Genomic DNA, 22,502 nt, shown 5'->3' on the forward strand with positions numbered 1-22,502 from the left:
TGACAGAGCGAGACTCCGTCTCAAAAAAAAAAAAAAAAAAAAAACTTTGCATTTAGTCCCCTTCCAAAAATAATCTGATAATATTTACCGTAAATGACATACAAAATAAAACTGATAATCTAGAAATAGTCAAAAACTCAAAATGATGGAAAAGGAAGGCCGCATTAAATACAGCTCTCATAAATAAGCATCAAATCTGAGCTGTCCAACAAAAAGGGAAGCCCTGTAAGTTATATCATTCTAATCATAAAGGGAGAAGCACGTTAGTCACAAAAGAGACCACATTTATTCCTGGCATTAAATTCTAAAACAGGTTTCTAATTTGGGCTTTTACATAGGGGAGTACAGAGTGACAGTATAACAGTATCCTTAATGACAGTTTTACAACAAATGCAGAAGCAATTTTTATGACTTTTATATCCTGAAACTTTTTATCCATTTATAGTATATAAAGTACTCTATATAGTACTTTAAAAACTGTGGTTTATCAATGTTTAAATGTTCTTGGACTTTTTTGTGAGAAACAGTTATTAGCAATAAGGTTTTTTTTGTCTGTAGGGAATTGGAAGGTATTTCTTCTCCAAGCTAGGCCAAGTGATAAAATTATAGAGCAAGAGCTAATTAGAATGGCAGCAATAGGTCAGGTGTGGTGGCTCACGCCTGTAATCCCAGCACTTTGGGAGGCCAAGGCAGGTGGATCATGAGGTCAAAAGATCGAGACCATCCTGGCTAACACAGTGAAACACCGTCTCTACTAAAAATACAAAAACATTAGCCAGGCCTGGTGGCGGGTGCGTGTAGTCCCAGCTACTCAGGAGGCTGAGGCAGGAGAATGGCATGAACCCAGGAGGCAAATCTTGCAGTGAGCCAAGGTTGCACCACTGCACTCTAGCCTGGATGACAGAGGGAGACTCCATCTCAAAAAAAAAAAAAAAAAAATGGCAACAATAGAAAATTGTACTTAGGCTGGCTACGGTGGCTCACACCTGTAATCCCAGCACTTTGGGAGGCTGAGGCAGGAAGATTGCTTGACCTCAGAAGTTTGAGACCAGCCTGGGGAACATAGCAAGACCTCATCTCTATTAAAAATAAAAAAATTAGTTGGGTGTGGTAGTGCACACCTATAGTCTGAGCTACCCAGTGGTGGGGGGCAGTGGGGGTGCTAAGGCAGGAGGATTGCTTGAGCCTAGAGACCCAGGCTGCAGTGAGCTATGATCATGTCACTGTACTCCAGCCTGAGCAACAGAGCGAGACCCTGTCTCAAAAAGAAAAAAAAACGAAAAGAAAAAAGAAAATTATACTCAATGCTTATGAAAGATTATTTGCCTTTGGTTGTAGGCTGAGCCTGAGGCATGTTATACCAAACTGCTAAATCTATGTCACTGTATACGAATATACCTAAATTGCTGGATGCGGTGGCTCACGCCTGTAATCCCAGCACTTTGGGAGGCCAAGGTGGGTGGATTACGAGTTCAGGAGATTGAGACCACGGTGAAACCCCGTTTCTACTAAAAATACAAAAAATTAGCTGGGCGCAGTGGCGGGTGCCTGTAGGCCCAGCTACTCGGGAGGCTGAGGCAGGAGAATGGCATGAACCTGGGAGGCGGAGCTTGCAGTGAGCCAAGATCACGCCACTGCACTCCAATCTGGGCGACAGAGCAAGACTCGTCTAAAAAAAAAAAAAAAAAAAAAAAAGAATATGCCTAAATTTAAAGCAGTCTTCAACATATGAAAAGAAGCTCAACTGTTTCCATAATGAAATAAACTCAAATTAAAACTATGCTGAAGTACCTTTTTTTTAATTGCTGAAAATAAAAAAAAGCTTGATAATTTATTGTGTTTTTGTTGAGGATGTTTGGAAACAGGTCCTCTCATATAAGCTGGTGCGATTATAAACTGGTAAAATTCCAGTGGAGGGCAATTTGGTAATGCTATCTAAATACAAATTCATGGATCTTTTAACTCTTTGATCAGGTAACTCACTTCTAATAATTTGTCTTCAGATAAATGTTGTTATCAAGGTCATCAATGATCACCACATTGTTAAATCCAGCAGTCTGTTTTTGGGGTCATTTTGATCTGTCATCAGCATTTAACTACCCAACCCTCCTTGAGGAACTTTCTTCACTTGGTTGTGAGGACACTATACTCTCCTGGCTTTATTCCTCCCTCCCTGGCCTTCTTTATCTCTCTAGCATCTAAATGTTGGAGTCCCCCAGAACTCAGTGCTTGAGCACCTTTTCTATCTATACTTACTTCCTTAGTTTCTGTCTAGTCTCACGGCTCTAAATGCTGTCGATACACTGATGGCTCCCACATTTATATTTCAAGCTGAACCTCTCCTAATTCTCACATACTCTCTGGTCCAAGCCATAGTAGTCCCTCATCTGGGACTTACATGTAAGGTGTAAGATGTATTTAGATGTAAGTTTCCTTACATCTACCATTCTACCCTTCAATTTCTTCTTTTTTATTTTCTAATGATAGCTTTATCGAGATATTATTCGCATACCATATACTTCTCTACCACCATCACCTTTTCTTTCATTTTGTTCACCCATTTAAAGTATCCAATTCTGATCCCTTTGTAGTTCATAAGCGTGATGATTGGGTGTTTATGCTCATGCATGAGCTGTGCCTCCCTCAAGCCTTGTTGTGACATCATCATATTAGCTGTCTGATGTGAACTTAGAAAAATAAAAATAAAATAAAGTGTACAATTCAGTGGCTTTTAGTATACTCACAGAATTGTGTAGCCATTCCATAATCAGCTTTATAAATACTATCATTACCCCAAAAATTGAAATTCCATGTACCTTAGCAGTCATTCTCCTTTTCCTCTCAACCATTGTGCCAACTCCTCCACCCTGAACCCCCAAGCCTAAGCAGCCGTTTATCTGCTTTTTTTCTCTATCGATTTGCCAACTCTGGAGTCATACAATATGTGGTGATTGGCTTTTTTCATTTAATCTAATGTGGTTAAGGTTTATTCATATTGTGGCATATATTGATACTTAATTTCTTTATTACCAAATAATATTTCATTTGTCAAAACAGGAGCAAAAGAGAGAGAGAGCAGGGAGGGAGTTGGGGGGGTGCCACACATTTTTAAATGACCAGATCTTGTAAGCACTTACTATCATGAAGACAGCACCAAGCCATGAGGCATCCACCTCCATGACCCAGACATCTCCCACCAGGCCCCACCTCCAACATTGGGGATTATAATTCAACATGGGATTTGGATGGGGACAAATACCCAAACTACATCAGTTGCTTCCTCATTTCCCTCAGGTCTTTACTCAGATGTTACCATCTCAGCGAGGCCTTCCTGGTGAAATATGCTCCTGCATTCCACCACTCTCAACCCCCAATAGAGTCTGTCTGCCTTCCTGCATTATTTTTCTCTATGGGACATATTACTAGCGTATTTATCTTGTTTGTTTATCTTATTTATTGTCTTTCTTTCCCTACTAGAGTGTAAGCTCCATGAGAGTTAAGAGTTTTTGTCTATTTTGTTTAATGCTCTATTCCCAAACCTAGAAAACTACCTGATGGACAGTAAGCACTCAGTATCTATTTTTCTTTTTTTCTTTTTTGGGAGACAGAGTCTTGCCCTGTGGTCCAGGCTGGAATGCACTAGTGCGATCTCAGCTCACTGTGGTCCAGGCTGGAATGCACTAGTGCGATCTCAGCTCACTGCAACTTCCGCCTCCCAGGTTCAAGAAATTCTCAAGTCTCAGCCTCCCGAGTACACCACTACACCCAGCTAATTTTTTGTATTTTAGTATAGACGAGATTTCAGGCTGGTCTCGAACTCCTAAGCTCAGGCAATCCACCCGCCTCGGCCTCTCAAAAGGCTAGGATTACAGGCGTGAGCCACCACGCCTGGCCTGTCAGTATCTATTTTGAATGAATGAATAACATTGTCTCTGGAGAGGAAACTAGGAGGCTGGGCAATAAGGTTGGAAGGAGATATTTTGCTATACAGTTTCATACCTTCTAAATTTTGAATAATATAAATAGATTACCTATTTAAATAAATAGAATTAATATTAGTAAGTATGAACAGAGGTATATCATTACATAGGACCTAGTAAGAAAAATAGATTTTGTGAGTTTAATTGTGGACTTCAAGGTAGTGTAATATATTTAGCAAGAACCTGAAACTAAAAGGGAGAAGAGCTATAACTTAATTCCTTCTAGGTTCTTGTAAGGGCTTCTGAAAATAGAAGGTAGAGGTTTTGGCATAAGTAGATTGACATTGACAAAATGTGGTTTTTTACTCATCTTAAGGTTTGATAGCATTATTGTAATTTAATGCAGTCCTATAAATTATGCCAAGAGTACACTTTTATTGTAGACGGGGAGGAAAGAAGAGGTTTTGTTTGCCTGTTCCACTCGGGTTTCCAAATCGTTCTGTTTTCAGAGATGCTACTGAGTGCCTCTAAAATGTTGATACCCATTTCTTTCCAAAACCCCAAACAGCCCTTGTATACCACAAGTTTTTAAATATGTAAGGGTAAAGCCAGAGCCCAAATTAACCAAAAATACAACTTAGATACTCCCTGAGTAGCTGCTTCCTGACCTCCCTCCTGTATGGTCCATAGCCATATACTTTGCTGTGGTTCACATCTAGGGTTTTACATTATAAAATAGCACAGTGCCCAAGTGCAGTGGGGGAAGAGACCTCAGATCTCCCCAACCCAGACACTTTGAGGGTAAGATATAAGAAAATATACATCTGTAGATAATAAAATGTTTTTTGTTTTTTATTTTTATTCTTTCCTGATAACAGGGTCAAGGAAATGATTCCTCCAAGGCCGCCTCTTACCCGTCGGACAGGAGGAGCTCAGAAGGCAAGTGCCAAAGCCAAGATGAAACGATAAGTAATAAGATATTGAGTGCATGCACTTGATAATTGCATGGACTCTTTCATATGTCTTCCAGAAGGGGTGAAAACTTGTTTGAAGCCTTACGTATTTTCATTGCTGGTTCCATTTGTGATCAATGGCATATAGCATACAGTGTTTAATCTTTGGCTAGTAGTCTCTAAGCTGGGAAGAAAAGGGCATTTTACATTTAAAGTATTACTGGGTGTGGTGGCACGCACCTGTAGTCTCAGCTACTAGGGAGGCTGAGGCAGGAGGGTCGCTTGAGGCCAGGAGTTCAAGGGGGAAGTCCCTTGATCATACCACTGCACTCCAGCCTGGGTGACACAGCGAGACTTTGTCTCTAAAAGAAACAAACAAACAAAGTATCATGGGACATAAAACCAAATTCAGTTTTAGACTTCCAATCCATGCTCTTGACCTCTCTGAGGTGTCTACCAGATGTTTTGTGTTTTCTTAGGCAGTGAGTGACTACCACATACAGATCAAGAATATTTCTAGAGCCATTCTAGATGAGTACTACAGAATGTTTGGAAAACAGGTGGCCAAACTGGAGAGTGATATGGATAGTGAAACCTTGGAGGAGCAGAAGTGTCAGCTCAGCTATGAACTTAATTGCTCTGGAAAATACTTTGCTTTCAAAGAACAACTCAAGGTAAAACATTCACTTGTTTAATTACTCCATGGGTTTTTATGGAGCAACTTCTCCACATACTCAGTTCACATTTTCTCCTCTGATTATGTTCAGCTATATTCTTACCTTTCTTGGTTGGGGCAAAGAGCTAAGTTCTCTATGATAGAGTGTCAGGAGAAGCTCCATTCCTGCAGTCTTGGAATAAATTATTACATATATCCTGAATGAGAGCTTTTAAGAAACTAATTATTCTCTTGAGGCTGGGCCAGATTTTGGACCAGATTTCATTGTCACTATAGGAGGCAGAAACTCTGTCTGGTACTGACTCCATAATTAATTCTTCTTGCTTCCCATTCAAATCTCTCTAAAAAAATTAATTTTAGTTTTAAAATTGAAGACGAGACAGTTATCAGAAAGGAGGCCTTAATCATTAGGACTACAGTAGCATGTCTTGAGTTAGGATACATTTAATTACTGGCATTACATTTTACTTTTTAAAATTCAAAATGTATAAACAAAAACAAAAAACTCCAAATCTATCCCTAATTTATAGAATCACTAAGATTTGAGAAATAGTTAACTTAATAATCATTTATTGAATAATAATGGCTAACATTTATTACGTTTGCTGTTTTCCAGGCATATTTATCAATGCTTCATATTTTACTAATTTAATCCTTATAACAATCCTATAAAGTAGGTGTTGCTCATTTTATAGATGGGAAAATGCAACATTAGTTGGCTAAGGAATTTGTCCAAAGTCACAGAGATAGTAAAGATCAATGTTGGGATTTAAATTCAGGCAGTCTGGCTCCAGAACTCACATTCTTAACTGCTACACTACAGTGCCTTTGTACACACATTTACTATGTGTCCTGCACTGTACTAAACAGATATAAAGAAAGAACACGGAAGTCATAGAGCGAAAAGCAACAAATGTTCATGGAAGCAAGAGGGTATTCTCAGCAGGTGGTGTACTCATGTCTCAGTTTGACTCTTGTGACCTTGAAATGTGACTTTATCTCTCTGTGCCTTAGTTTCTTTACCTAGCAACAAGGATGAGGTTAATATTATCACATAGGGTCGTTATGAGAATTAAATAATATAATGCATGGATTATAAAACCTGGCAATAATGTTACGTTAGTGGGGAAAAAAGAAGAAGCTGTCCTGGCTATAGCAACATGCTGTGTTTATATTTGTACAGCATTTTGAGCTTCTATACTTGTTATCTTTCTTTGGCTTCTCAATCATCTTCTAAAGTAAAATAATAATACCGGAACTACATATCCTCTTAACAAATAGAAAGCTGAGGTACCAAAGTATAAAATAATTTATGAAATTGTACAGTGGCAGCATTAGAACCAGAATTCCATTCTCTGGATTCTCAGCCCAGCCCTTTCTCCCTTTCCCCTTTGAACCATATAGTCACCATGAGAGACATAATGCCTAAACCTAATGCTCAGATTTTCTTCAGCTTTATGATTCTCTTCATATAGTATGAGCTTTGCGTTGCTTCAATTAGTGATGATGGTGACGTTAAGGAAAGAAGAAATCATACAGAGTATGTTGATTGGGGGAAATTTGGAGAGCCAATACCACCCACCAAGGGAGAAATCAATCGCCTTCTGAAATTTTGATCAGCTTTAGACCAGAAAGCCCTAGAGAGACCCGTGATATCAGCATAGTGCTGGACTGTATTATCAGATGGGTGATCTATATGTCTTGCAGCATGCTGTGGTAAAGATTGTGAGAGAGAAATACTTGAAGACAACATCATTTGAAAGTCAGGAGGAATTGCAGACGTTTATCAGTGAGCTCTATGTGTTCTTAGTAGATCAGATGCATGTAGCCCTAAACCAGGTAAGTGTCAAGAACTGAGAGCACTTTCTTTTCTCTGTAGAGCATCAGAGTCTTCTATGAATGATTCCTTCCTTTGTTTATTCAACAAATATTTATTGAAGTGTCTACTCTGTGCTAGGCACTGAAAACACAAGGATGAGTAAGAAACTGCCTAAGCCTAATTCGTTTAAGACTAATTTGGGAAAAAAACAAGGAGATATGCTCTTTCAATTTCCTAGAAAAATAAATTTCACAACTTTAAAAAATGTGATGGAATTGTCAAAAACAGATAAAATAGGTTGCATAAATTGTGAAATGAAAATTACCATTCTTTTTATTCTGTGAACAGGTACAATTCTTAATTTTTTATTGAAGATCATAAAAACAAGAAAAATTATGAGTTTTCAGATATTATACCCAAATGACAGTGACACTTCAAACATGGCTTTTCTGTTTGACTGGTGGTCTGCTGTCCCACCTACTTTTCTGTTTATATTTGTAAGTCTTGCATCTTGCCTTAATTTGCTTATTTTTGTATGTATTCAGGGGTAGTTTATTTGAAACCAGTGACAAAGTTGGAGTCTTTTTGTCCCCTGGTAGTGTCTAACCATCTGTGCCTCCTCAAATTCTTTATTCTATTTGCTTTTTCCTTCCTTGTTTTCTTCTCTACCACCATCACCTCTTATTTCACTTTGTTCTGTCTTCCTGGAGGAGGTAGGACAGGAGTGTCCAGCATCAAAGGATTAAGAGAACAGTCCTGCCTTGGGCATGGATGATTTGATTTGAAAAGCAATTGAGAGTAGAGCTTGAGAAAAGAAGTTTTGACTTTTCCTCACTAGTCGTTGGGAGCAATACATTGAATTATTTTACACTGAGGTATAATATGATTGGGTTTACATTTGCTAAAACACTCTGATAGCACTATGGGGGATGAGTTAGAGGTGACAAAACTGTGAGATTAGTTGATTATTGCATAATAAGGAGGAAAAAGTTTAAGTTAAGTTTCAATGGATAATTGATGCCATTCAGTACTTCTTGGTTGATACTAAAAAGAAAAGAAAAACATTAACCAGGACATGGAAAGCAATTATGAGTAAATTTGGTGGGAGGCAGATGGTACTGAATTCACTTTTGAACATAGGCTCTAGTGGGGTTTTGCCCAAGATAGAGATCTGAGCTAGAGATGAGATTTGGGGAGCCATGATATATAGATGCTATGGTCATAAATGAGCTGCCTGAGAAAAACATAAGAGAGAAGACAGCTGGCAGTAGAACCCTAGGAAATAACATTTAAGGAATGAATGAAAAATTGAAGGAGACAAGTGGGATTGTTAAAGAGGCAAAGAGCCAGAGACAATGGTGTCACAGAAGCCAAAGGAAAATAATTTTAAAGAAAAGTGGTCAACATTGTCAAAAAATCCTAGGAATTCAAGAAAAACAAATCTGAAGTCTTCTCTGGATTTGACAATAAGGAAGTTATTGTTAACCTTTACATAGCAGTATTATTGGGCTAATGGGGGGATTCAAATTATGATGAATTGAGGAGTAAATGAGCAATCAAGAAACAGATGAATATAAATTCAAGTTAGATGATGAAGGAAAAAAGTGGAAAAGTAGTAGCTAGAAGGTTATAGGGATTTTCCTTCCCGTCCCTCCCTCCCTCCCTCCTCCCTCCTTCCCTCCCTCCCTCCCCTTCCTTCCTTCCTTCCTTTCTTCTCTTCCTTCCTTCCTCGCTCCCTCCCTCCCTCCCTCCCTCTCTCTCTCTCCCTTTCTCCCTTTCTCCCTTTCTCGCCCAGGCTAGAGTGCAGCAGTGCAATTGTGGCTCACTATAGCCTCAACTTTCCAAGCTCAAGCAATCCTGCCACCTCAGCCCTTCAAGTAGCTGGGACTATAGGTGCACACCACGCCTAGCTAATTTTTCTATTTTTTTGTAGAGATGGGGTTTCACCATGTTGCCCAGGCTGGTCTTGAACTCTTGGACTCAAGCGATCCACCAGCCATGGCCTTCCAAAGTGCTGGGATTATAGGCATGAGCCACCCGCTCCTGGCCTGGGATTTTCTTTTAAGATGAAAAGACTTGAGCACATGCACAGGTTTGGGAAAAAGTCAGCAGAGTGGGAGAAGCTGAAAATTGAGGAAAGAGAGGAGAATATTGATGACAGGCTCAGGGTATACACCTGGGAAAGGACCAAGACTTTAAATGGAAGGATTAACTTTGAAACAGAGAAGGCTGCAATACCTCTTTCTCTGAGACTGAAAAGAAAGTGATACAATAGATCCAGAAATAAATAATTTAGCTAGGGAGTGTAATAGTTGAGGGATTTCTTACTTAATGATTTCTATTATCTCTGTGAAGTAAGGTCTTTACTGAAAGTGAAGGGGATGAGGATTGAATGAAAAACTTGAAGAAAGAAGAAAACTTAGATACTGCATAGCATTATGGAATATGCTGCTAAGCAAAGACGAATACATAGATTACTAAGGGTATTAAAGGTCACCAGCTAAGACTGAATGCCACAAGAGTTTGTGGCAGCTTAGATACCAGTCTCTGTGTCTATGCAGTTTTCCTTAGGACCAGTTAGCTGCTCTTGTCTTAGAATGAAGAAGTCAGATTGTATGATTGTTTTAATTTGTATGATTGTTTTAATTTAATTTAATTTCAGGACAAATGCAGGAGAGGGACAAGGATGCCTGAGATGAAAGTATGCTGGTGAGAGAGTAGCCTGAGTGGGTAATCATGAGGTTCAGACTGATCCATTTGGGAAGTGATGAGCTTATTGGAACTGAAGGAAATAAAGTCGGCAGTTTTCAGTGCACTAAGTAACAAAAAGGTGGAAGACAAGACATGGAATGTTGGATCTGGGAGTGGGATATTAGAGTATTCTGTTTTGGGTGCAGAAGTGCATTGCTGCAGGGATTTGGGGCTCAAGATAATCAAAACTAAAAAGAACAGGACAAAAGCATTAATCAGTGGTCAGAAACTCTCTTTGGCCAATCTCAAATTTGGCTTTACTGTCCACATTTCTTAGCAATTGTCCTTATTAAAGTCACTGATGTCATTTTGACTTCTAATTAAATAATTTTGTGGACTCTTTCTTGAGCATAGCTTCTGACTCAGGAGATTCCTAATTACACCAGACCTGCTCTCCCAATCTGTGTGTGTAGGATATATTCTTTTTCTGGTTTTCCTCCTACCTTTTTGTTTCCTTTGAAGGATCTATCAGTCTATATTTCTTACTAAAACTATAGATTTGTCTTCTAAAGCTTTACCCTTAATCTCCTGTTTTCTTCACATTTAAAGACCCTAGCCAGGGCTTGCCAACCTTTTTCATGTCATGATGCAAAAAAATGATAATATTTGTCATATACACTAGAGAAAATGAAGGAAGCTGTTTGAGGTCAGAGGTGACCTGCATAGGGACTATGAATGCCCTGAGGGTTGAGGTAGTTATTTCTGCCCTAAGCAATTTTTACTTACTTCCATGAGTTCAGACTGTTGGTATTCAGATACCTGAGCTTCTCTTTCACCCTTGACATTTCTCTCCTGGTTCACTCTTATTCTTTTACTTGTTTGGCAAGACTGTCATTATAGACGTCAATCAGTATCATTTTAGATGTCATGACTGGATCTCATATTGGATTTATGCTTATGAAATCTCTCTACTTGTAATTGTTTCATTTTTGTCTACCTAACATCTTGACGTTGACAAGACCATGCCAGATGATGTCCAAGGCACTATTGCAACCATTTTTACAAGCAGTGAACAGCTTCGACTCTTTGCATTTGAAGCAGAAGTCAATGAGAACTTTGAGATGGCAGCAGCATATTATAAAGAGGTAATTAAACATCTTCCCAGTGATTGCTACTATTATTTGTGAAATATGGGCATAATAAATAGTCATTTTTGATTGTTTAAAATCCAACTTGATGGGTGAAAGTGTAGACACATAGAACAATAAAACAGAGTCCAAAAATAGGCTCCCACAAATAAGGTCATTCAACTTTTGACAAACGTAAAAGAAATTCAGTGGAGAAAGGATAGTCTTTTCAGTAAATAGTGTTAGAACAATTGCAAAAAATAAAATAAACCTCAACCTTAAACATTTTACAAAAATCAACTCCAAATGGAACATATATCTAAATGTAAAACGTAAAACTATAATACTTTTAGAAGAAACATAGGACAGAATCTTGACCTGGAATCAGGAAGAGTTCTTAGACATGACACCGAAACATGATTGATCAAAGAAAAATGTGATAAAATGGGCCCGGCGCAGTGGCTCAAGCCTGTAATCCCAGCACTTTGGGAGGCCGAGACAGGCGGATCGCGAGGTCAGGAGATCGAGACCATCCTGGCTAACACGGTGAAACCCCGTCTCTACTAAAAATACAAAAAACTAGCCGGGCGAGGTGGCGGCGCCTGTAGTCCCAGCTACTCGGGAGGCTGAGGCAGGAGAATGGCGTGAACCCGGGAGGCGGAGCTTGCAGTGAGCTGAGATCCGGCCACTGCACTCCAGCCTGGGCGACAGAGCAAGACTCCGTCTCAAAAAAAAAAAAAAAAAAAAAAAAAAAATGTGATAAAATGGAATTTCATCAAAGTTGAAAACATTTGCTCTATGGAGGTCATAAGAGAAAGAAAAGAAGAAGTACAGATTAGGAGAAAATATTTATAAAACATATGTATCACAAAGGATTTGTATCCAGAATATAAAGCACTCTCAAAACTCAAAAATATTTGTACATAAGCATTCGTATGAGTACCTATTTTTAGTTATTTTGGCTATATACTTATGAATGAAATTGCTGGGACATACAGTAATTCTGTGTTTAACTTTTTGAGAATTTTGAGGCATTTCACTGGGATTTTTATAGGGATTGCCTTGTATCTGCAGCTTGCTTTGGATAGGATTGGCATCTTAACAATATTAAGTCATCCAATCCATGAACATGGAATGTCTTTACATTTATTTATGTCTTTTTAAATTTCTTTAAGCAATTTTTATAGTTTTCACTTATCGTGAAGTGCATTTTTCAGATTTGTAGATAAACTTATATTTGCCATCTGAAGATTACTGCAGAAATTATTATATATGGTTGATATACAATACAATGAATCTTTAGGCTCCCAAGGTGAGTTTAAAGTGACCAGAATACTGACACTAGGAATAAATAGCTTGATGATTCAAATTTTTAATTATATTAATACTTTTTTCAACCACCTACTAAAGGCCAGAACAGTGATTGCACTAGGCATTTGAGATTCAGTGATAAGCAAAAAAGAAGTCACAATCTCTGCTTTCATAGAACTTACAGTATTTGTCGTGTTTACCATGTGATGGTGTATGCATAAAAATAGGACATAGTATCACAAATAATCTTGGCTCTCCTGATGCTTAGAGATTGGTCCGTGAGCCCCAGAATCTGGATCACTGGTTGGACTATGGTGCCTTCTGCCTCCTAACTGAAGACAACATCAAAGCACAAGAGTGTTTTCGGAAAGCCCTTTCCCTCAACCAGAGTCATATCCACAGGTATAGGTGGAAAGGAGATGAGGAATCAGTGGGAAGGAACAGATAAGTTTCTACATGAAATTGTCTTAGTTCCATAAATGTGACATGGGACCATGTTGTTAATCATGTTGGTAATCTTTTCTCAGCTTGTTGCTGTGTGGTGTCCTGGCTGTCCTGTTGGAGAACTATGAGCAAGCAGAAATTTTCTTTGAGGATGCTACTTGCTTGGAACCAACTAATGTTGTAGCCTGGACTTTACTTGGTAGATATTTTCCTGTAATCTGAATGTGTTTTCTCCCCATTATAAGATTCTCCCTTTTTCCTTTCTCTTCTTCAATGGCTCATCATGTAGTTCTTAAACTTTGGTAAAATATGGGAAAAATAAGTGAAATACAATTCTTTAGTATATGATAGTGGGGAAATAGTCATATTTATTTAAACATTTTTCTTTCCCCAGGTTTGTACTATGAAATTCAAAACAATGATATTCGAATGGAAATGGCATTTCATGAGGCCTCCAAACAGCTTCAGGCACAGATGCTTCAGGCACAAGTAACAAAGCAAAAGAGCACTGGTGTTGTAGAAGACATTGAGGAAAGAGGGAAGAGAGAATCTAGTTTAGGCCCTTGGGGAATCACAAATGGTTCTGCAACAGCAATCAAGGTGGAAGCCCCAGCAGGTAGGGCCAGGGAATAGAGGCGATGAGTGGCTATCAGAAAAATTACTGCCAGGTGTGGTGGCTCACACCTGTAGTCCTAGCAACCTGGGAGGCTAAGATGGGAGGATCACTTGAACCCAGGAGTTCAAGGTTGCAGTGAGCTGTGATCATGCCACTGCACTCTAACTTGAGTGACCGAGATCCCATCTCTAAAACAAAATTTAAAAAATAAAAAGAAAAGTACTGGCCTTAAGAACAGAAGCTGGCACATGGTAGGCACTCTGTAAATATTTGTTAAATGAATGAATACATGGAGTTTGAGTTATTTCAGGGATACCAGGAAAAACTCTTAACTTCTAAATATTTCCTCATTCATATGATTAGTGGTCTGAAGCTTCTACTGTTGAGATTCAATTGTTTTAATCTTAGAGAATTTACTGTCTTTAAAAGGAGTACCATTCTAACAGAGTAAATTTAATTCCCCCCCCCCTCACTTTTCTCTCTACCTCATGAAGTCCCTCTCTTATGATTCTCAAATGTATTTATTTATGTACTCCCTTTCCCCCACTGTTCTGTGATTCTCTTTTCCTCCACTTTAGGATATCAGTCATTCTAATGTGTGGTATGTGTGTTTTTGTTTGTGTGTTCCTTGCATGAGTGCATTATTATTTTGTGTGCCTACATTTTTTAACAGTTTGAGGTGTAATTGACATTTCAAAAACTGCACATATTTAATATGTACAATTTGATAAATTTTGACATATGGGCACAGTCAAGAAAACATCACCACAATCAACATAGTGAACATATTCATTGTCCCTGAAACTTTCCTCATGCCCAGTTGTGGGCATCTCTTTCTCCTGCTCCCATTTCCAGACAACTACTGATCTGCTTTCTATTATCATAGATAAGTTTGCATTTTCTAGAATTTTTGAATTCTAGAAAACACCTGGAATTTTCTAGAATTTCCAGAATTAAATAGAATCACACAGTATGTACTCTTTTTTATCTAAGCATAATTACTTTGAGATTTAAACATGTTGTTGCTTATATCAATATTTCATACCTTTTTATTGCTAAGTAGTATTCCATTGTATGGATATACCACAATTAGTTCATCCATTCACCTGTTGATAGATATCTGTGTTGTTTATAGTTGGGAACTATTAAAATAAAAGTACTATGGACATTGATCTACAAGTCTTTTTTTTTTTTTTTTTTTTTGAGATGGAGTCTTGCTCTGTCACCCAGGCTGGAGTGCTGTGGTGCAATCTTGGCTCACTGCAACCTCTGCCTCCCAGGTTCAACCAATCCTCCTGCCTCAGCCTCCCAAGTCGCTGGAACTACAGATATGTGCCACCACACCTGGCTCATTTTGTGTTTTTAGTAGAGACAGGGTTTCACCATGTTGCCCAGGCTGGCCTCAAACGCCTAACCTCAGGCGATCTGCCTGCCTTGGCCTCCCTAAGTGCTGGGATTATAGGCGCGAGCCACCACGCCCAGCCTCTTGTTATTTTTAATATGGATTTTGTTAGTAATTATTTACCCCATTCAACTTGCATTTTGTTTATTTGCATCCTCTGCCTTTTTCTCTTGATAAGTCTTGACAAAGTCCTAACATAATCTTTTCAAAGAACCAGCTTTTGGTTTTGTTACTCTTCTCTATATATGTTCTTTAAACATTGATTTATGCTTCTAAAGTTTAAATGTTTCTCTTTATTTTTTTGAGTTTGAAATGTTGCTCTTTTTCAGTTTATGTTCATCATCTTTATGTAATCATATCAATTTTTTGTTGTAAAATCAGTTCTATTAGCCTGGATTTAATGTAAAATAGAGCCTGAGTCAAGAATTTAATGCTAATACTTTAGTTAGAAGATTTCATTTCAGTACAGGCAGAGTGAAGAAAAAATGGTATGAGAGGCAACAAAGGCTATGAACCAATATAAGGTGACATCTTATGTGTACATTAGCCATTTCATTATGATAAACTGCAAAGAATGCAGCTGGTTGCTTTGCAGGTAAACTTGCTTAGTCTTGTGGGACATCTCCAAGCATTCAGGCTATACAGGGAAACCATGACTCTGAATAATATGGGAAGGAAGAAGGAAGGAGAATCTGTTCTTTTGTCTCTTCTCTTCCGTTGGTCAAAATTAATCAACTGTGGAGTTAATTGCACCCATACTTCCAAGTTTTATAGTCTAGTCCTTTTGGTACCTGCTTGGGAAGTCATATGCCATACCCTAAAGTGTAGAATTTTGTCCCATCCAGAAGTGGTGGGAAGAGCCAGGAACTCAGATTATGTGACTGGTTGAACTAACTGTCCAACCAAGGGGTCAGGGAGGGCCTGGCTCTCTTTGGTGAGGAAATCAGTAGCTCCTAGGTAGTAGGCCTCCATGAACCCAAGTGCTGGCAGTCAGCCTTATCAGCAGGACTGTGACTGGGCCTCTCATAGAGAAGCAGTTGCCAAAGTGCCTGATACAGAGCATGTACCTGAGGGTCCAGAAGACTATGGCATTGACAGAACCTGAGATATATTAGACAGGTAAGACACATCAGTATCAATGTTTATATTATTATTTCTATAAACATACTATTCTCTGCTGAGCCACTTTCTGTATTTTTTTGTTCTTTTATAGCTTTATTTTTTCAAGAACTAATAATTGCCTAATTTATTCAGAAAACTTAGTGTTCTGTGTTCCTTTTGCCTTTTTCCCCACATACTTCAAAAGTATTGTCAAGTGCCCATCATTATTTTTGATATGTTTGGCCAGGCACGGTGGCTCACACCTATAATCCCAGCACTTTGGGAGGCCGAGGCTGGTGGATCACCTGAGGTTAGGGGTTCAAGACCAGCTTGGCTGTTTGGCGAAACCCATCTCTACTAAAAAAACAAAAATTAGCTGGGTGTAGTGGCGGGCACCTGTAGTCCCAGCAACTCAGGAGGCTGAGGCAGGAGAATCACTTGAACCCGGGAGGTGGAGGTTACAGTGAGCTGAGATTGTACCACTACACTCCAGCCTGGGTAACAGAGCAAGACTCTGTCTCAAAAAAATAGATAGATAGATAGATAGATAGATAGATAGATAGATAGATAGATAGAGATATGTTAAAATGCATCAGTCCATTTTTCCCCACTAGAGATACTTCTTCCTCCAAAGCCTTCTGTCTTCCTTCTTCAGTTCTCAGTGCTTACCCTCTAGGCCTGATGGGTAACTCTTGTCCTGGGACGTTCCTTTGCTGTGATTCTGAAAATCTCCTTTAACTTCAAGATGCATTGTTTCTTGGATTCTGTGCCTTCCTCTTTCATACTTTGCTTCCTCATTTTGGTGGAGCACATCCTCCAGTAGCTTCCTAAGAAAAGTACTTGAGTAATAAACATATTGAGGCCATGCATGTATAAAATAAGTTTATTCTACAATACACATTAATAAATAGTAAAATAGAAAAACATATTTGCCTCTATCACCTAGGATTAACAATATTTTCCTACATAATCAAAGGATCTTTTATTCATACACATAAAAATGTAGTCATGTGCCACATAACGTTTCAGTCAATGATGAATCATGTGTGTGACAGTGGTCCCGTGATATTATAATACTGTATTTTTACTGTACCTTTTCTATGTTTAGATACACAAATACTTACCATTGTATTATAGTTGCCTCCAGTATTCAGTACAGTAACAGCCTGTACAGGTTTGTAGTGTAGGAGCAATAGGCTCTGAAATTCCCATTTCATCACTTTTATTATAGTTTACTGTTCTCTGATTAAATTTTTTTTTTTTTTTTTTTTTTTTTGAGACGGAGTCTCGCTCTGTCACCCAGGCTGGAGTGCAGTGGCCGGATCTCAGCTCACTGCAAGCTCCGCCTCCCGGGTTTACGCCATTCTCCTGCCTCAGCCTCCCGAGTAGCTGGGACTACAGGCGCCCGCCACCTCACCCGGCTAGTTTTTTGTATTTTTTAGTAGAGACGGGGTTTCACTGTGTTCGCCAGGGTGGTCTCGATCTTCTGACCTCGTGATCCGCCCATCTCGGCCTCCCAAAGTGCTGGGATTACAGGGTTGAGCCACCGCGACCAGCCTAAATTCTTAATCTGACCTTTATCTTCTTGATCACAGTGACTATTGTTGGGAACAGGCCTCCAAATCAGGCCATAAACTGGCCCCAAAACTGGCCATAAACAAAATCTCTGCAGCACTGTGAAATGTTTGTGATGGCCATGACATCCCACCCTGAAGGCTGTGGGTTTACCAGAATGAGGGCAAGGAACACCTGGCCCACCCAAGGCGGAAAACCACTTAAGGCATTTTTAAACTACGAACAATAGCATGAGTGATCTGTGCCTTAAGGACATGTTTCTGCTGCAGATAACTAGCCAGAGCCCATGCCTTTATTTCCCCTAAGGCATACTTTTAGTGAATGCATAATCTATAGAAACAATGCTTATCACTGGCTTGCTGTCAATATATATGTGGGTAAAACTCTGTTCAAGGCTGTCAACTCTGAAGGCTGTCAGCCTGAATTTCCCACTCCATACTCTATATTTCTGTGTGTGTGTCTTTAATTCGTCTAGTGCTGCTGGGTTAGGGTCTCCACAACCAAGCTGGCCTTGGCAACTGTAAAGTTTGTGTCCCCACCTCCTGTGGCACTATTTATATTTTCTCTCCTTTTTATTTGTTTTGGTCCATATTGTCAGGTATCCTTGTGTGTCTGGTTATTTTTAAATCATATATAGGACACTCCGTTGGTAAACTAATTCAGTTTGAGGGATCAAGAGGATTTGAAGATGACTTATAATTCCTGTGAAGGCCTATTTCAGTTTCCTCCTTTAGAGTGTAGCTCTTTGGTGTCTCAACTCAAATTCCTTTTGGTGGTCATTGTCTACCAGTGTCTACCATACACATCCTTGAGAGTCAATCAAAAGTAAAGTGGAGCCTGCCAGACTCCCAGTCTCACCCTTGAGACTCGTATACCCCTGCAAGAAAATATAGTTTCAGGCCGGGCACAGTGGCTCATGCCTGTAATCCCAGCACTTTCGGAGGCTGAGATGGGTGGATCACCTGAGGTCAGGAGTTCGATACCAGACTGGCCAACAGGGGGAAACCCCATCTCTACTAAAAATATAAAAACTAGCCAGGCATGGTGGTGGGCGCCTGTAATCCCAGATACTTGGGAGTCTGAGGCAGGAGAATTGCTTGAACCCAGGAGATGGAGGTTACAGTAAGCCAACACAGTGTCACTGCACTCCAGCCTCAGCAACAGAGTGAGACTCCATCTCAAAAAGAAAAAAAAAGTATAGTTTCAAATGATGAGCTGAAACCCTGGGTTTCTGCATTTCCTAGATTTGAGCTTAGGGAGTCTATCTGGTTAGCTCTCTGGTACATTCAAGCATGTTTTTAAAACATATATTTTGTTCACCTTTTCTGGTTGCCCTCAGTGGGAAATTGGTCTGAATGACCCAGTCAATAATTGCCACAAGCGGAAGTCCTTCCCATCTACTTTTCTATCCTTCAAAGGTTTTTTGATATTTCTTGTAGTTGATTTTTCCTCTTCTGTTTTCTTCATCTTTGTAGTTTTATACATTTTAAATTCTCATTTTAGTGAGATTTTCGAAATAAGAATAAGGAAATATATATATGTAACCTATCTACCCTGTTTAACCGGAAGTCTTCATCTTCTTCATCTAGACTCATAGCCCATGTCCAACACATTCTTCTGTTGGTAATTCAAAATAGCCCAATCTCTTGCCTGCGTTCATTTAACCTAATGTCGTATTTCTCTACTTCCATATATCACTAATGGAGCAATGTACATGTGCTCCATTTAATTTGTCTCAGTTTCTTATATATCTTATTTACCTATCTCTTGTAATTTAGTTTCCATTCTATCAGCAGAAGTCATATTTATAAGACTAATGTTCTATTTGCAGTAATGGAAGCAGCATGAAGTGGTGTGGCAAACTCTCTTACAAGGTGCAAGTATAAAATATTTTTTAAAACAGTAATTTGAAAGTGGGCCATCTGGTCTCTGTCATAAGTAATCAACTCTGCTATGGTAATGTGAAAGCAGTCATAGATAATGCATTTAAAAATGGATGTGATTGTGTCCCAAAACAACTTTTTTTTATACATGTAGGTGGCAGGCCAGATATGGCCCATAGGCTATAGTTTGCAGCTCTGTCTTAACAGGAACCACTAAAAAACAAACCACAATTAGATATTGTTTCACTTGTCCGTGTGAGGAGATCACCAAACAGGCTTTGTGTGAGAAACATGGCTGTTTGTTTCACCTGGTTGCAAGTGGGCTGAGTCCGAAAAAGGAGTCAGCAAAGGGTGGTGGGATTATCATTGGTTCTTACAGGTTTTGGGTTAGGTAGTGAAGTTAAGAGCAATGTTTTGGGGGCGGGGTGGATCTCACAAAGTACATTCTCAAGGGTAGGGAGAATTATAAAGAACCCTCTTAAGAGTAGGGGAGATTACAAAATACATTGATCAGTTAGGGTGGGGCAGAAACAAATCACAATGGTGGAATGTCATCAGTTAAGGCTATTTTCACTTCTGTGGATCTTCAGTTGCTTCAGGCCATCTGGATGTATACATGCAGGTCACTGGGGGTATGATGGATTAGCTTGGGCTCAGAGGCCCGACATTCCTGTCTTCTTATATTAATAAGAAAAAACAAAATAGTGGTGAAGTGTTGGGGCAGGGAACATTTTTGGGGGTGGTATGGAGAGATAATGGGCGATGTTTCTCAGGGCTGCTTTGAGCGGGATTAGGGACGGCGTGAGAACCTACAGTGGGAGAGAGTCAACTGAAGATTTTGAGGTTAAGGAGTGATATTGTGGGGTTGTTAGAAGGAGCATTTGTCATATAGAATTATTGGTGATGGCCTGGATGCGGTTTTTGTATGAATTGAAAAACTAAACAAAAGACAAGGTCCGAATAAGGAGAAAAACAGGTATTAAAGGACTGAGAATTCGGAGTACCCAGGACATCTAATTACAGAGTGTCAAAGGGGGTTCAATGCAATTATTTGCTTGGTTGGTGAGTTTTTGGGCTCTATCCTTGAGTTGTTTGTTTGTTTGTTTGTTTAATGTTGTCATATACCAGGCCAGATTGATTTAGGTAAAAACAACACTCTTCATTTAAAAATATACAGAGTCCTCTTTTTTTAGCAGTAAGTAAGTCGAGGCCTCAATGATTTTGGATGAAAGAGAAATGCAAAGCCAGCAATTGTTTGTTAAAGGATTAGAAACGGCTAGGAGAGAGTAACTGAGATTGATAGTGTGGTGAAGATAGCTGGGGAGAGGTAGATGGTGGCATAAGAACAGGAATGAGAATAAGGGTAAGTATAAAAGTAAAGAATAGCCGGGCACGGTGGCTCATGCCTGTAATCCCAGCACTCTAGGAGGCTGAGGCAGGCGAATCACGAGGTCAGGAGATCGAGACCATCCTGGCTAACACGGTGAAACCCCGTCTCTACTAAAATACAAAAAATTAGCTGGGCATGGTGGTGGGCGCCTGTAGTCCCAGCTACTCAGGAGGCTGAGGCAGGAGAATGGTGTGAACCTGGGAGGCGGAGCTTGCAGCGAGCCAAGATTGGGCCATTGCACTCCAGCCTGGGTGACAGAGTGAGAGTGCATCTCAAAAAAANTGACCACGATGGCCTTCTCAGACCCTGTGGGAAAGGCCTCTACCTATCCAGTGAAAGTGTCTACCCAGACCAAGTATTTTAGTTTCCTGACTCTGGGCATGTGAGTAGAACCAATTTGCCCATCCCGGGCAGGGGCAAATCCCCGAGCTTGATGTGTAGGGAAGGGAGGGGGCCTGAATAATCCCTGAGGAGTAGTAGAATAGCAGATGGAACACTGAGAAGTGATTTCCTTGAGGACAGATTTCCACGATGGAAAGGAAATGAGAGGTTCTAAGAGGCAGGCTACCAGCTTGTAACCTACATGGAAGAGGTTATGAAATGATGACAGAATAGAATGGAAGGAGATATTTTCCTTGGCCCAAGAACCATTTGCCTTGTATGGGAAGAGATAGGTGGAAGTTTCAGCAGGGGAGTAGGTGGGAGTGGCTGGATGAGAAGGAGAAAAACTGCCATGAGGGATAGAAGTTGGAACGCTAGCTGCTTTTTTAGCTACCTTATCAGCATAAGCGTTGCCCTGAGAGATGGGATCTGATGCCTTTTGATGGCCCTTGCTGTGTATGGACCTTTGGAAGTAAAGCAGCCTGGAGAAGAGTTTTTATTAAAGAGGCATTAATGATGGAGGACCCTTGCGAAGTGAGGAAACCTTTCAGCTCATAAAACAGCATGGTGGTGCAGGATATGGGGTCAGTATAAATATTGACGCGTAGTCCTTTTACAAGAGTGGGGCCCCGAATTAAGGCAATGAGTTTGGCTTGTTGAGAGGTAGTGGAGGGGCATAGAGCAGTAGCCTCAATGGTAGATGTGGAAGATACTATAGCATAGCCTGCCTTTGCTGGTGTGTGGCGATTAGGCCTGGTGGAACTGCCATCAATAAACCAAGTGTGATCAGGTAAGGAACAGGAAAGAAGGAAATATGGGGAAATGGAGTCAATGCCAGGTGGATCAGTGTCCCGACCTGCAGGACAGTCAAACGGGCCCTGGAAGGGGGAGTGGGAATGGAGGAGACAAGAAAACACGAGAAATGGAGACAAGACAAATAGCCTGATCAAGTCTCGTTTATTGAATGTAGGGTCATGCCTTATATAGGCTGGCAGGGGAAGAGGTTGGGCCAGGGCGGTGCCGGGGGCCCGGGTCTTCTCAAATTACAATCGCGCATGCGCCGTGGGTTTGTACTTTTCCCAGGCGCGGGATCGCGCCTGTGCCCTAGGCTGCATATCTTCCTGGGCAGGAAAATGTTTGCGCACGCGCGGGAAAGGTTGGCGCGCGTGGGAACAGTTTAGGCGCGCACGGGAAAAACTTAAGCGCGCGCATG

General features: G+C 40.0%; 1 protein-coding gene across 1 annotated transcript in view; it reads left to right on the forward strand.

Annotated features, from left to right (window-relative positions):
- CFAP70 (cilia and flagella associated protein 70) overlaps positions 1-22,502 on the forward strand; it is a 118,489-nt gene that overhangs the window by 55,508 nt on the left and 40,479 nt on the right. Inside the window, exons 12-18 of the mRNA XM_017854515.1 lie at positions 4,799-4,859; positions 5,353-5,547; positions 7,257-7,388; positions 11,079-11,204; positions 12,766-12,899; positions 13,025-13,140; positions 13,336-13,557. Of these exons, the coding sequence (XP_017710004.1) occupies positions 4,799-4,859; positions 5,353-5,547; positions 7,257-7,388; positions 11,079-11,204; positions 12,766-12,899; positions 13,025-13,140; positions 13,336-13,557 (986 nt within the window). The remainder of the gene's footprint in view (positions 1-4,798; positions 4,860-5,352; positions 5,548-7,256; positions 7,389-11,078; positions 11,205-12,765; positions 12,900-13,024; positions 13,141-13,335; positions 13,558-22,502) is intronic.

This window comes from Rhinopithecus bieti, unplaced genomic scaffold, assembly GCF_001698545.2.
Source record: "Rhinopithecus bieti isolate Rb0 unplaced genomic scaffold, ASM169854v2 scaffold_36008, whole genome shotgun sequence".
Classification (NCBI taxonomy): Eukaryota; Metazoa; Chordata; class Mammalia; order Primates; family Cercopithecidae; genus Rhinopithecus; species Rhinopithecus bieti.